The 13,543-nt window shown below is 50.0% G+C and overlaps 2 protein-coding genes across 4 annotated transcripts; one reads left to right on the forward strand and one right to left on the reverse strand.

Moving 5' to 3' along the window:
• Positions 1–2,472: 2,472 nt before the first annotated feature.
• On the forward strand, positions 2,473–7,999 carry Slc25a35 (solute carrier family 25 member 35). Of its 3 annotated transcripts, none has more exons than XM_042282243.2 (7): positions 2,639–3,018; positions 3,109–3,878; positions 4,258–4,704; positions 6,224–6,289; positions 6,696–6,848; positions 7,159–7,293; positions 7,436–7,999. In XM_042282243.2, exons 3-7 carry the CDS (start codon positions 4,330–4,332, stop codon positions 7,607–7,609), a joined length of 903 nt encoding a protein of 300 aa, XP_042138177.1. In that variant the 5' UTR covers positions 2,639–3,018; positions 3,109–3,878; positions 4,258–4,329; the 3' UTR covers positions 7,610–7,999. The 3 variants fall into 3 exon arrangements, with proteins under 3 accessions (XP_076398767.1, XP_042138177.1, XP_076398768.1); XM_076542653.1 differs by having other exon boundaries at positions 3,244–3,878; XM_076542652.1 differs by having other exon boundaries at positions 2,473–3,018; positions 3,109–4,704.
• Rangrf (RAN guanine nucleotide release factor) lies at positions 7,972–9,417 on the reverse strand. The gene is made up of 5 exons (XM_006973483.4): positions 9,195–9,417; positions 8,990–9,106; positions 8,652–8,808; positions 8,474–8,559; positions 7,972–8,226 (listed from the first exon to the last, which is right to left on the reverse strand). Exons 1-5 carry the CDS (start codon positions 9,269–9,271, stop codon positions 8,106–8,108), a joined length of 558 nt encoding a protein of 185 aa, XP_006973545.1. The 5' UTR covers positions 9,272–9,417; the 3' UTR covers positions 7,972–8,105.
• Positions 9,418–13,543: the final 4,126 nt, after the last annotated feature.

Here is a 13,543-nt window from a genome sequence, read left to right on the forward strand (position 1 = left end):
ATGTGTGAGACCCTAGGTTTCACTCCAGCACCAAAAACATACCAACCAAGATATCTTTCAACATATGAATAGATAATAAATTGTGAGGCCGAATGGTGGAGGCAGAGGCAAGGGGATCTCTGTTTTCAAGGCCAGCCTGGTCTAGAGAGTGAGTTCCAGGACAGCCAGAGCTATAGGGAGAGACTCTATCAATAATAACAATGATAATAACAATATTAATAATAAATGAAAATTAAGCACATATTTCTAAATCAAAGAATTAGCCTATGTTTGTAATCCCAGCAACCAGAGGGCAGAAGAATTTCAAGATCTAGATCAGCCTGGGCTACATGAGACCCTGTCTCAAAGCAATAAAAATAATAAATAATAAATGAGAGATTCACACACACTAGCTCCAAAAGACAAAGGTATAATAAATTGAGCAATAAAATAAACATGGACTTTGACTCAAAATATAAAACAAATATCCATGAGTCCATAGGGATATCAGTAATATAAATTAATGTGTAAATAAGTAAATAAATATATTAGTTGGATAAATATCCCATACAGAAGAATTCAATGTAGGTATTCTATTTTCATGGAGGGGAGAAATAACTCTCCCCATTTTTGTTTTATTTGTATTTTATTCTATTTATCTATTTTTTTTTTTTTAAGATTTACTAATTTATTTACTATGTATACAGTATTCTGCCTGCAGGCCAGAAGAGGGCACCAGATCTCATTACAGATGGTTGCTGGGAATTGAACTCAGGACCTCTGGAAGAGCAGTCAGTGCTCTTAGTCTCTGAGCCATCTCTCCAGCCCTATTTATCTATTTTTTAAAAACATTTATCTATTTTTTAAAAATATTTATTTCAGGCTGGAGAGGTGGCTCAGCATATGTGCAGATAGAACACTGTATATATAATAAATAAATCTTAAAAAAAAAAATATTTACTTCATTGCCGGGAAGTGGTGGCGCACGCCTTTAATCCGGGAGGCAGAGGCAGGTGGATCTCTGTGAGTCTGAGGCCAGCCTGGTCTACAGAATGAGTTCCAGGACAGCCAAGGCTACACAGAGAAACCCTGTCCTGAAAAAACAAAAACAACAACAAAAATATTTATTTTATTATTTATTAATGTCTGTGTATGTCCACATGCACATGCAGTACCAGCACCAGAAGGGAGCATCAAATGCCTTTAGAATTGATGTTATGGATGGCTTGTGAGCTGCCATGTGAGTGCTGGAAATTAAAACCGGATCCTCTGGAGGGAGCAGGGGCATTCAGGGAGCAGAGGCAGGCAGATCTCTGAGTTTGAGATCAGCCTGGTCTACAGTTCCAGAATAGCCAGGGCTACACAGAGAAACAGAAAAACAAAAACAACAAACAAAAACCCAAACCAAACCAAACTGGGTCCTCTGGAAGTTCAGTCTGTACCCAATCCCAGTACTCAGGAGGCAGAAACAACCAGAATTCTGTGAGTTTGAGGCCAGTGTCTGGTCTAGTTCCAGGCCAGCCAGGGCTACATAGTGAAACCTTATCTATTAATAAACAAGTCTTAAAGAAAAAAATATCTTGAAGAAAAGCAAGGGAGGTTTAAGAATCTGCCATAATTAAGGGATGACTATGACAATTAAATGTAATTTAGTAATTTGTATGTGATCCTGAACAGAAAAAAAGTCAAAGTAAAAACAAAAGAACCCTGACTAAGTTTTGGACTTCAGTCCAGAATAGTGTTTTGGTGTTGTTTCATTAATCATAGCAGTACATGAAATAGTGGAAGACAGTAGATTAGGGAAAACTGCATACAGAGTACAGGAGAAGACTCAATATCTTTACAATTTTTGTGCAGTGTTCAGAAAAATTAAAATGTCCAGAAAACTTCTAAAAGTTAAGATTACTCCTTTTTTTTGTTTTTGTTTTTGTTTTTTGTTTTTTTTTGAGACAGGGTTTCTCTGTGTAGCTTTGTGCCTTTTCCTGGAACTCACTTGGTAGCCCAAGCTGGCCTCGAACTCACAGAGATCCGCCTGCCTCTGCCTCCCTAGTGCTGGGATTAAAGTCTTGCACCACCACCGCCCGGCAAGATTGCTCTTAAAAAAAATAAAATAAAATAACACCTTGGGGGATTTAGTTCAGTGGCAGAGCACTTGCCTAGCAAGCACAAGGCCCTGGGTTCCGTCCTCAGCTCCAGGGGAAAACAAAAAGAAAATGAAAAGACAAAATAACAAAAATATAGCACCTTAAAATATGTCCCTCTCTAAGGCATCATCGGTCTTAAAGACAGAAAGAGCAAGCCAGTGATTCTGAATCTCTAGCATCCAGGGGCCTTGATGAAAGACAGTCAGCCGGGGTTCCCGCAGACCTTCTGGTTCAGAGGCTTTCCAGCGAGGCTACATGTATTTCTAAGTTCCCAGGTACTGCTGCTGCTGTAGGACCACCCTTTTGAGAACCACAGGCTTCAAACTCAGGATGTGAAACTAGGTGTGGCATCACCCTGTCACTCAGTATGGCAGCAGACTTGAAATCTCCAGCACTCCACAGGCTGAGGCAAGAGGATTGTGAGTTTGAGGCCCCTGTAGGCTACACCCCACAAGGTTGTCTCACAAACAACAAATTATGACTCAGATCTGGCCCCCCAGGGCTCCTAGGAACCCTTCCAGACTAGGGCAGTGGGGAAATTAACAACCGCTGAGAACAATGGGTGTATGTTTGAGGAACAAAGCAGGGTGAGGCTGAACGTGGACAATTTGGAAAAGCCATCAGAAGATGCTCCAGGGCATCCTGACTCGGACACCACGGAAGAGAGGGCAGGGACCTCCAGGAAGTGAGAAGAATTCTGTCAACTCCCGACTTTCCAGTAAATTTAACTGAACACAAGCCCAGCACTTCCTTTGGAGTGTGTCCCACAGATACCGCTCTCATTTTACAAGGCGTTTCTGAGAAGATAAGTAACTTGCCCACCGTCAATCAGATAGTAGGAAGGAAGACACAAATCGGAACTCAGCGGTCAGTGGGGGAGCTGAGTGTTACTCAGGTGAGCCCTCTGCTCCTTCCCGCCACCCAGATGGCCTCCCTAAGCCCCTGCCTTCTTTCTCCAAGCCGTCCTCTCTCCGCTCTTTTCCAGTTTCTTTCCCGCGGGTTCTTTCATGATTAACCACACGCATGAAGCAAGGACAAGAGACAAGTTTGCTCCCTGTAATCTAAGCCTCGCTGGAGAGGGGATGGAAATCCTTGTCTTGACCTGCCCGGCTTCCTCTAGGTCACCGTGAGGATCAAGAGCTTAAGAAGATCAAGCTTCGCTCCCTGGCCGGCCTTCAAGTCTCTCTCCGTCGGCCCCCGCAGCTAGCCACACCCTAGTTCTAGACACTACACACATTTTTATTCGGCCGTAGGGGATGGGTGCTGTCCAGCAGGTGTGCCCCGGCTCCCCGGAGGGCGGGACCGCTGTTTCCGGGCTGTCCTGGCATCCGAACCGCGCTGGGCGTGGCTGCGGTCAGGCAACCCCAAACCCAGATGACCTGGGCTAGAGGACGACCGCAGGGAGCGCGCCACCCGCAGGAGGAGCTGCCCAACCCTCTGCTCTCAGCCTCTGCATCTGCTCGGGAACCCACGGCCCACCCCCAACTCCCGGACAGCGAGAAAACCTCCGCGCCTCGGGCACCCGGCGGAGACCGAGCAGCAGGCCCGGGAGCCGGGGCGACGAGAGTTAACCCAACCTGCTCCCTCCGAGGCCGAGGGCCGGGCCGCTGCGAGCACCTCCCATTGGCCGCCGAGCCGGCTCGGCGCTCATTGGCGGAGGCGCCCGGCTGCGGCTCTTGGAGAGTCCCCATTGGCGCTGCGTTCCACGGACTGGAGCGAGGCGGCCCGGCCTCCGCAAGCTACCCCGGGTAAAAGGTGCTCCAGCTCCGTAGCTACCTTGCCACGCTCATGCTTAGCCAGAATCCGAACTTCCTAGGCGACCCTCCTCTTGCTTGTCGCCACGCCCCCTCCGGGTCTTCCCTCTGATCCTTTTCTTCTTGTTGCTTTTCTGTTTCCTGCTTCTCCAGCTACCATTTCCCAACTCCGCGTTTTCCTAAAATACTCCCAGGTCCCCCTAGCCTGTCATCCCTGGCATCTGCCACCTTCTAACTTCTGCTCCTCCTTGACCTCAGATCCCTTGGTCCACAGGGCCTTCTCATTGCCAAGCTCTGACCCCCAAATTCCCTCTAACCTTAATTTACTTCTTGACGTTTGACCCTGACACTTTGGCTCTCTAAATTTCTACCTGTTACAGCCTGGACTGCAAAGAGCCAGGTGTTGCCCTGACATCCACCCCTGCTTTCCAAGGCCATTTGCTACCCCTACCATGGACTTCTTGTTGAGTGGTCTGGCAGCCTGCGGGGCCTGTGTGTTCACCAATCCCCTGGAGGTTGTAAAGACCAGAATGCAATTACAAGGGGAACTGAAGGCCCCAGGAACCTACCAGCGCCACTACCGAAACGTCTTCCACGCCTTCTTCACCATTGGCAAGGTGGATGGCCTGGCTGCCTTGCAGAAGGGCCTGGCCCCTGCGCTCTTGTACCAGTTCCTGATGAATGGCATCCGACTGGGCACCTACGGGCTGGCGGAGGCTAGGGGATACCTGCACACTCATGAAGGTGTCCTCAGTCCTGTGCGCAGCGCTGCAGCTGGAGCCCTCGCTGGGGTCATGGGAGCCTATCTGGGAAGCCCAATCTACATGGTAAGAAGGGGGTCTTGTCTGGGGCCTTCAAGAAAGACCCTCGGTGTATAGGGTGGGAGCCTGCCCTTCATAAGGGCACTGGTGACCGGGTGCTGTCTCCCTGTAAGCAGGAAAAGCTACAGGAAAGTGGTGACAAGCTTCAAGGCCTTGGGTCTGCCTTGTACACACCCACCCAACTGACTGCAGTGTGCTCATGAAGATGACAGATTTTGCTCCTAGAGACTTCTTTGAGCGGGTTGGGGGAGTGAGGGGGTAGGGGGGTGTCGTTTGTTTGTTGAGGCAGGGTCTTCCTCTATAGTAGTGTCAGATTTCTTCTGTAGCACAGCCTGGCTTCCAAGCCAAGGTCCAACCTAGTTTTCAGTGCTTCAGTTAACAGGTGTGCATCCCTTCTGCCTACAGCTGAGCTTTGGAATCAGACTTTCTGGAACTCAGATCCTGGCTTTGAAAATTATTCATTGTTACCACATCTATAAAACAGGGATAATTATAGACTTTTGTGTGGTTGTCAGGAGGATTAAAGGAGACAAGTGAGATGGACATGTGAAGCATTTGACAATCTTTCTTTCTTCTTATTTATTTATTTATTTATTTATTTTGGACACAGGGTCTGGCTACATGGTCTAGGCTGGCCTGAAACTCACTATGAGCCCAAGCTGGCCTCTTGATCCTCCTTGCCTCTGCCACCGAAGTGCTTCGAATACAAACGTGCCACCATGACCAGTGATCCTGTAGGTTTTATTGTCTTACTATTGCCTTAACACTGAGGTTGACTTTGTGTAGGCAGGATGAGGAATCTGAGTGATATGGATTAATGAGTGTAGGATCGAGAGGATCCTGGGCATCACAGACTTGCAATCTCACAGTTTACTCCTTTGAGTTATCAAATATAGGTGAAGGGTTGGGAGCCTGAGACCCAGAGATGTCACACCGCTCAAGGTCTCACAGCTGTTTCTTGTTGGGGCTAGGCCAGGCTTAGTGCAGCTAAGAGAAGGAGATGATCTCTAGGAGAGCCAACTTGGTCTCACTCGTAATGGATGAGATTTGAAGACAAAGGCATCTTCAAAGTCAACTGAATTCACACCCCTTTGGGTCCTGGGGGCCAAAGAACACATTTTGGGTACTCAGACAAGGGAGGCTGGTAGAGCTGGCTGTTGGAGACCTGGTCTGGAATGGGAGCTGGCACAAGAGGCTAGACACCCAGATCTTGCCTAATATGAAATCTTAAGAAATATTGCCATTCTCCAGCCTCCACGCCCCACCCCCAGCCCCAAGGGAAGTAGGATGTGGAGGGGGCGGGGCATCTTGTAGTGCTAGGAGGTCTGTCCTCTGGGACCGCAGCCAAGGGACACAGACTCTCGTGACCAATTTGTTAAGTGGGAACAACAGTAATTATCAGATTAAAAAGAATAGATTCGTTGCTTAATACCCTAGAGGAGGTGTGAGGGGTCTGGGTGTTTTGCTCTCCGTGGGAAGATGACCACTGGGGCACAGGCTGTGATACTCACTCTCTTGTCCTCAGGTGAAGACACACCTCCAGGCACAGGCAGCCTCTGAAATCGCTGTAGGGCACCAGTATAAGCATGAGGTGAGGGTTCCCGGAGCCCCTGGAGTACCCAGCCCCTCTCCCCCATGGTCTCCCAGCTTTCTGCTCCACCTTTAGTCACTGCTCTGCCCAACCCCATCAGGTCCCACTCGTCGGCCCCTGGAGCCCATCCTGACCCTCGCCTACCCTCGTTCCTCAAGTCTCCCACACCTGTTTCCCCTGCCCCAGTCTCTCGACCCGCTAATGACCTCCCTTCCGTCCCTCCAGCCTCAACTCTTGAGTTGGCAAATGTCAGTAGACACCTGAGGGCCCCTGTTCTGGCTCTAAGCCTACCCTGAACTGGTTGTCTGGGCAATGGGTACATGATCCTTGGAAGTGTTATTAGGAGGCAGTCTCTGATGGTGGGGTGACTGAACCCCAACCCCATGGTCTTTCCTGCCCCCACCAGGGCATGTTTCATGCACTAACCAAGATTGGCCAGAAACATGGTCTGGTGGGGCTGTGGCGTGGGGCCGTGGGCGGCCTGCCCCGAGTTGTCATCGGCTCCTCTACCCAGCTGTGCACCTTCTCATCCACCAAGGACCTCTTGATTCAGTGGGAGGTACTGCCAGGGGAGGGGTGGGACCATCCCTGGACGGGGGAACAAGGGTGCAAGAAGGGAGGTGGGCCCTGGATGGGATGGGGCCAGGGTTCAAAAGGGAGGGAGCGGCAGGAGGGCTGGGGTCATCGGCTCCTACCAGAAGGGGTGCCTAATATTAAAGCCCTCTGGGCACTCCTCCTTCAGAGTTATCACACTGTGTCATCTCGGGTGGTATGGAAGCTCCTAGAAACTGTGTTTCCAGGGCAGGGCCTGTCCTACCCTAAGGCTGAATGACTGTGTGGTTGATAAAAATTCTTTCTCTTTCTTATAGATCTTTCCTCCCCAGAGCTGGAAGGTGGCTCTGGCGGCTGCCATGGTGAGTGGTGTCGCAGTAGTCACGGCCATGACACCCTTTGATGTGGCCAGCACAAGGCTCTATAACCAACCCACTGATACTCATGGCAAGGTAAGGGAGCACTGTAGGGTTCGGGCTGCCAAGGAAAACTGGGGGTGGAGAGGCAGAGCCTCGAACGCTGCCTGCAAAGGTGTCTGGTCCTGGTGGGCTCTGACGTGATCCTCCTGTGCTCTCCCTCCCTGACATGCTCCAGGGCCTCATGTACCGGGGGATCTTGGACGCTCTGCTGCAGACAGCTCGGAAAGAGGGCCTTTTTGGCATGTACAAGGGTATAGGTGCCTCCTATTTTCGCCTTGGCCCCCACACTATCCTCTCTCTCTTCTTCTGGGATCAGCTGCGCGTCTTCTACAACACATACGCTAAATGAGCCACTCTCCTGTACTCCAAATCAACACTCCACTACTTACTATCTCAGTGATGATTTCCTGACGCACTGACCCTCATCCACCTAAGGGGGCCAGCCATGACCACTCCTCTGCTCTCTTAGGGTTGAATCACTAATCTGATTCTGAACAGTAATTTATGTCCTTCCCTTGGATATTGCTTTAAATTTCCCAAGTTCCCCTGTATACTTCACACCCATCTCAGGGTTGAATCAGATACCCCAAAGTATATTTCTACTGCCATTCTTGGGTCCCTCCTGCTCCTGCGCACAGCTTTAAAGTCCCCCTTCCAAGACCAGGGGGGAGGCCCAGGTGTCCTCTTAAATTCAAAGCCACAGAAACTGTGTTGTTTATAAAGCAAGTTTATTTCTGCAGAGGAGGTGTCTCATGCTTGTGTCCAGGGAAGAAGTAGAAAGGGACTCTCCCTCTCAGAACCAGATCCCCGCGTCCTCAGCAGCAGTATGTTATGTTCCATCATCTTCACTGGGGACCAAAGATGTTGGGATCATGAAGAGTCAAACTAGTCACCAGTTGTTCAAAGTTACCCAGGCTCCAAGGTGGACATGACAGATTTTCAGGGCCAAGAGACCTGCTGTTAGAGCTTAGGGGGAGGCAACAGAGGGAGAAAGAAAAATGTGGTCCAGCTTGAGGTTTACAAGCTTACACTTCCTATTCCCCCAGAAGACCAGGAATCCCTGACCCTCCAGCCCATTTCTGCTTCCTTGAAGGAGTCTACCAGCCAATCTTCCTGTCTGACCCACCCAGCCTGATTGTCGTCGGGGGTGGGGGGGCGGTGAGGGGAGGTAAGGATCCAATTGCGAACTTCCCACTCTTTCCTTTGTCCTTACGGGGGCTGATTGAAGGTGAGCAACAGATCGGTCTGGTACTGGGGCAGCCGAAGCAAGGCCTGATAGAGTGTGACATCCTTTGCTACCTAAAGGGATCAGAATCAGGATGCTTACCGGGATGGTAACTGGAGCTACCCCTCCCCCTGCTCCAGGACATCCCATCCGCCGTGGCCCTCACCTGCTGGTTTTCTTTAGCTACCTGCTGCTTGCCAGAAAGGAACCAGGCATCTTGACAACAGCCCCTCAGGGATAGGTTGTCCAAACAGAGAGGCTTCACGGATAACACGTGCACAGCCCTGGCCCCCTGCACCCCGCCAACGTCCTCAAAATGGTACCTGGGGTGGGGGGGACAGGGGTAGGAAGGGGCATCTCTGAATGACCCATACCCACCCTCGAGCCTCACTCTCTTCTGGCCGGTCCGCGATCGCCCTTGGAGTTTTCGCCCTGAATAACCGTCCAGCCCCGGGCCCCGCCCACTTCCTCGGCTCCTGGCCTCCCATTGGCTAACTTTCTCACCGCGCAGCCGCTTCGCCCCGCACGTGGGCCTGCAGCTCCAGAAGTTCCACGATCAGACTCTGGTCGGTCACGGGATGGCAGAAAACTTCTTGGTTGTCCGGGACCGGTCGGAGGTCGCTGAAAGAGGGGCAGGGACACCCTCGATGTCTCTGGCTTCTTCCCGCAACCCACCCGACCGGCCTCCGGGACGCCTGGGCTTTCTCACCTCACATCAATGGCCCCAGGGGGGAGGATGGCGGAGAAGGCGCCTCCGAACAGTGGACAGTTCCTGGTGGGCTCCATAGATCTGGAACTTGAGTCTGGACATTAGCGAGGTTTTAAAGACACCTACATGGGCCTTTGAGGCATCACTTCCTCGGGGGTTCCCGGAGCAGCCACCGCCTCCTCCCGGCCTACTAAGCTCTTGGACCTTTAAGATCTGGCCACGCCCTGCGATCACGCTGACCAATCGGCGCTCGCGCTTCGGGGGCGGGGCGATTCTCGGGGCTGTTCTCTAAAGCTCCGCGCTTTGGAAGGAGCCAGAATGTGGGGGTCCGGTTTGCACTCTGGTTTGGGTTTAGGGTTTGTGACGCCCGCGCGTGTTTGCTCCTTCATTTTAAAGGAGTCGCACCTCCTAAGAAGGTCACTTGAGACCGTCCTTAAGAACGGTCACCGGGCAATGTTGGCGCACACCTTTAATCCCAGCACTAAGGAGGCAGAGGCAGGCGGATCTCTGTGCGTTTGAGTCCAGCCTGGTCTACAAAGAGAGTTCCAGGGATAGCCAGGGCTACACACAGAAACCCTGTCCAGAAAAAAGGAAAAAAAAAAAAAAGCTAAGAACAATTAAAGGGCCTATGTAGGTGGTGGTGGGAATGTCTTCTGAGTAAGGGGAGAATTGTTTGGGAGTGTTCTTGGGGTACTTGACCCCGAGTGGACTGACAACCAGACCCCTAGTTTCTGGATCTCATGCTGGGAATTAAGGGAAACAACAGGTCCAGGTGCGGGTCTGGGTTGGGATTCGGACCTCAAGCCTTGACACCTAACCTGAGGATTACCGTTCTAATCCCTTCAAATCATCCCCTTGGGAAGGTGAGGGGTAACTCTCCCCCAGTACACCTGGACCAAAGCACGGATTAAACTGTTGTATTTCCTTTACAGATTTTTAGAGTATTCTTTTAAGTATTTGTTCACCTTTATCCTTCAGTTAATTTCTCCATTCATCCTTGATCCCTAGCACCTGGCGTAATGTTTAGACCCTGATAGGCCTAGTGGTATAGTGTTGCACTACTGAATAAATCTACTGGTGCCAATGCCTGGGAGCCAGGAGGCCACCCATGTCCTCGTGCATTCTCCGTAGTATCTATTTCCCAGCTGAGAACTGGGCATTCTCATCCTGGCCACATGAACCTCATAATTTAGTGAAATGGAGCCGAGGGTTACATGTCTGTGGATGTCTTACATTGCAATCATTTCCTTGGTGGGCCTGGCAATATAAAGGTACACCTTACCAAGGTGTAAAAGTAACAGTGGAGTCTTAAAGTTTGAGTTACAGAGCTCCTGAGAGCATCCTTGAGGTATTCCAGCCAGGACCTAGGTGTAGAAGCTTGGAGGTGAGAGTGTGTACTCTAGGAAATGCAAATATACTGCGGGGTGCGGCAAGTAGATGGGGGTCCTCTACCATTAAATTTCCTCCCGGCGGTGGCGCACCCCTTTAATCCCAGCACTCGGGAGGCAGAGCCAGGTGGATCTTTGTGAGTTCGAGGCCAGCCTGGTCTACAGAGCAAAAGGCACAAAACTACATAGAGAAACCCTGTCGCGAAAAAACAAACAAATTCCTCTCTCGCCTTCTCTCCCTCCCTGTAACTGTGATCATCCCACCGTAACCTAAGTGCACTGAGGATGTGCTACCACAGGTATGTCCTATCACACCCAGTTTGGACTCTTTATTTCTTACTGTAGGCATCTGGCTTTTCTCCAAGCTTTTCCTCATCTCTAGAGCACTGTTAGTATTGAAATGTGTCCAGGTATTGTGGCACATGCCTTTAATCCCAGTGCTGGGGAGGCAAAAGCAATCAGATCTCTATAGTTCAAGACCAGCCTGTTCTACAAAGTGAGTTCCAGCCAGCCAGGGTTATGTAGGGAGACCCTTCCCAAATTAAATAAATAAATAAATAAACAAATAAATAAATAAAATTGAGATGTGGATGTAGTTGGTCAATCTGTTTCTGGGTGGATACTTCTCCATAAGAGAGGGGTTGCTGCAGGCCCCCATGGGATAGAAGGAACCTGGCTGTAGACCTTTCTGTTCATGCAGGAGCAATAACAGCTCTAATTGCTTTGTACACAGTCAAGCAGATCAAAAGTCCTTGGGTAGAGACCTGCACGGACATAGATGTTAACAACAAGATCATAGCGCTGTGTACCAGGAACGGAGACCTAGTCACAAACCAGAGGAAGGAGAAAGCGGCTTCAGCTTTCCCCAGTGGAGTTCCTGGCGCGCCTCATGTTCAGCTGCGGGCTACAGGTAGTTGGAGACCCCTGCCCTTCCCGGTCTCTGAGCTCAATGACAGGATGGCAGGGAGCAGAGATGTCCCAAGGCTCAGGGGCAGATCCCTGTGGTGGAAGGCCCCTTGTCTCGGCAGATCTCGAGATCTCCGCTATGGGCTTGCCATCTCTCTCTCAGTATCTGCCATCCTTTCTGGTCTCCTCAGTGCTGACACCTCGGCGTGTTCAAACTCCACCTGGGTCAGTTCGTTGCCATTCGGTCTGAGAAGTATCTGAGCCGGGTGGGACCCTTGGCCCAGCTGCAGCTGGGAGGAGGAGTGCCCTAGGACAAATCTGAGATGGCACACAGCTGCCCTTCTGAGTGTGAGCGCCCCCAGCCTGCGGTGGCAGCAAACCTACAAGTGGGTGGGGTGTCCTGTGCTCCGGAATGGTCCTTGTCCTTTGAAGGAACCAAAGGACAGACTTTGAGGGGGCTGGAGAGATGGCTCCGAAGTTAAGAGCACTTGTTGCCCTGGTAGAGGACCTGGGTTCAAGTCCCAGTGCCCAAACGGTGGCTCACAACCATCTGCAACTCCAGTTCCAGGGGAACCTGTGCCCTCTTCTGACCTCCACGGGCACTGGATACACATGTGGTGCCCATATGTGCAGGCTCATGAAATAAAGTAAAATAAATCTTAAAAAAAAAAAGACTTTGCCCCCCAGTGCCACAGCACCCCATGCCAAATATCCCTTTATGGAAGAGTTAAGGCAACATATTCTTTGTGTGCAGGAATTTTAAGCCTTCAGTCTTTGAAATTTTGGTGAGACTCATGAATACTCAGAAGAACGTGGGTAAATTGTAAAATATAATGTATAAGAATACAAGAGAAACCAATTTGCTTTGTTTTTCATTATGTAGTCTTGGCTGAATTGGAACTTGTTATGTAGACCAGGCTGGCTCTAAACAGAGATCTCTCTACCCTTGAATGTATATGCATTGTGTGTGTGTGTGTGTGTGTGTGTGTGTGTGTGTGTGTGTGTGTCTGCCAGGTATGTGAAGGTATCCTTAGAGGCTGGAAGGAGGTGTCAGATCCCCTGGGAGCTGGAGTTTTGTGAGCTACCTGAGATGAGTGCTAGGGTACATACTCAAAAGTCACCTCTCCTGCCCCTTAGTTTTGTTGGAGACAGGGTCTTACTATGTAGTTCAATCTGGCCTTGTATTTGAGGTAATCCTTCTGCCTCAGCCTCCGAAGTGCCAGAATGTCAGTCAGGTGTGCCATCATGCCTCACTAAAAACAAAAGTATATTACTATCTTTTTTTACTTATCTTGCCAGGCATAGTGGTGCATACTTTTAATCCCAGCACTCAGGAGGCAGAGACAGGCAGATCTCTGAGTTTGAGGCCAGCCTGGTCTACAGAGTGAGTTTTAGGACAACCCTGTCTCAGAAAAAAACAAAAGGAAAAAATTTTTTATTTCATTTTATGTGTATGAGTATTTTGCCTCTGTGTGTGTGTGTGTGTGTGTGTGTGTGTGTGTGTGTGTGTATGTATATATACACACATACCACCAGTACTCTTAAATGCTGAGCCAGTCTCCCTGCCAAAGTATATTATGTATTATTCATTTACTTATTTGTTTTTGTTTGTTTGCTTGTTTTTGTTTTGTTTTGGTGTTTTGAGACAGAGTTTCCCTGTGTAGCCCCAGCTGTCCTGGAACTCCCTCTGTAGCCCAGGCTAGCCTCAAACTCACAGAGATCCACCTGCCTCTGCCTCCCGAGTGCTGTTACTAAAGGCATGGACCACCATGCCTGGCTCTTTGGGTTTTTTTTTTTTTTTTTGAGACAAAAACTCACTCAGTCTAGCCCAGAATGGCCTTCCCTCGGGCTCCCGTGCCAGGTGGAAGTAGAATAAAGTACTTCAGCACACTTACAGAATCCAGAGCTTAATCAGGCTTGGGAGCTGGGAACCAGCCATGGTCCTCTATAAGAGCTCTTAAGGTCTGAGCCATCTCTCCAGCCCCAAGCAAATAAATCTTTTAAAAAAGGAAATTCAAGGTCATCCTTGGCTGCACAGTGAGTGCAAAGCCACGA

The sequence above is a fragment of the Peromyscus maniculatus genome, chromosome 8 (genome assembly GCF_049852395.1).
Source record: "Peromyscus maniculatus bairdii isolate BWxNUB_F1_BW_parent chromosome 8, HU_Pman_BW_mat_3.1, whole genome shotgun sequence".
In the NCBI taxonomy this organism is placed as follows: Eukaryota; Metazoa; Chordata; class Mammalia; order Rodentia; family Cricetidae; genus Peromyscus; species Peromyscus maniculatus.

Excerpts from the sequence above, each read along its gene's own strand:
- Rangrf (XM_006973483.4), bottom strand. The coding sequence starts at position 9,271 with ATGGAGCCCACCAGGAACTGTCCACTGTTCGGAGGCGCCTTCTCCGCC. Across the intron at positions 8,809-8,989 it reads CGGGGCGAAGCGGCTGCGCG|GTACCATTTTGAGGACGTTG; the intron begins GTGAGAAAGTTA and ends CCCCCACCCCAG. Across the intron at positions 8,560-8,651 it reads TAGCTAAAGAAAACCAGCAG|GTAGCAAAGGATGTCACACT; the intron begins GTGAGGGCCACG and ends TGATCCCTTTAG.
- Slc25a35 (XM_076542652.1), top strand. The coding sequence starts at position 4,330 with ATGGACTTCTTGTTGAGTGGTCTGGCAGCCTGCGGGGCCTGTGTGTTC. Across the intron at positions 4,705-6,223 it reads TGGGAAGCCCAATCTACATG|GTGAAGACACACCTCCAGGC; the intron begins GTAAGAAGGGGG and ends TCTTGTCCTCAG. Across the intron at positions 6,849-7,158 it reads ACCTCTTGATTCAGTGGGAG|ATCTTTCCTCCCCAGAGCTG; the intron begins GTACTGCCAGGG and ends TCTTTCTTATAG.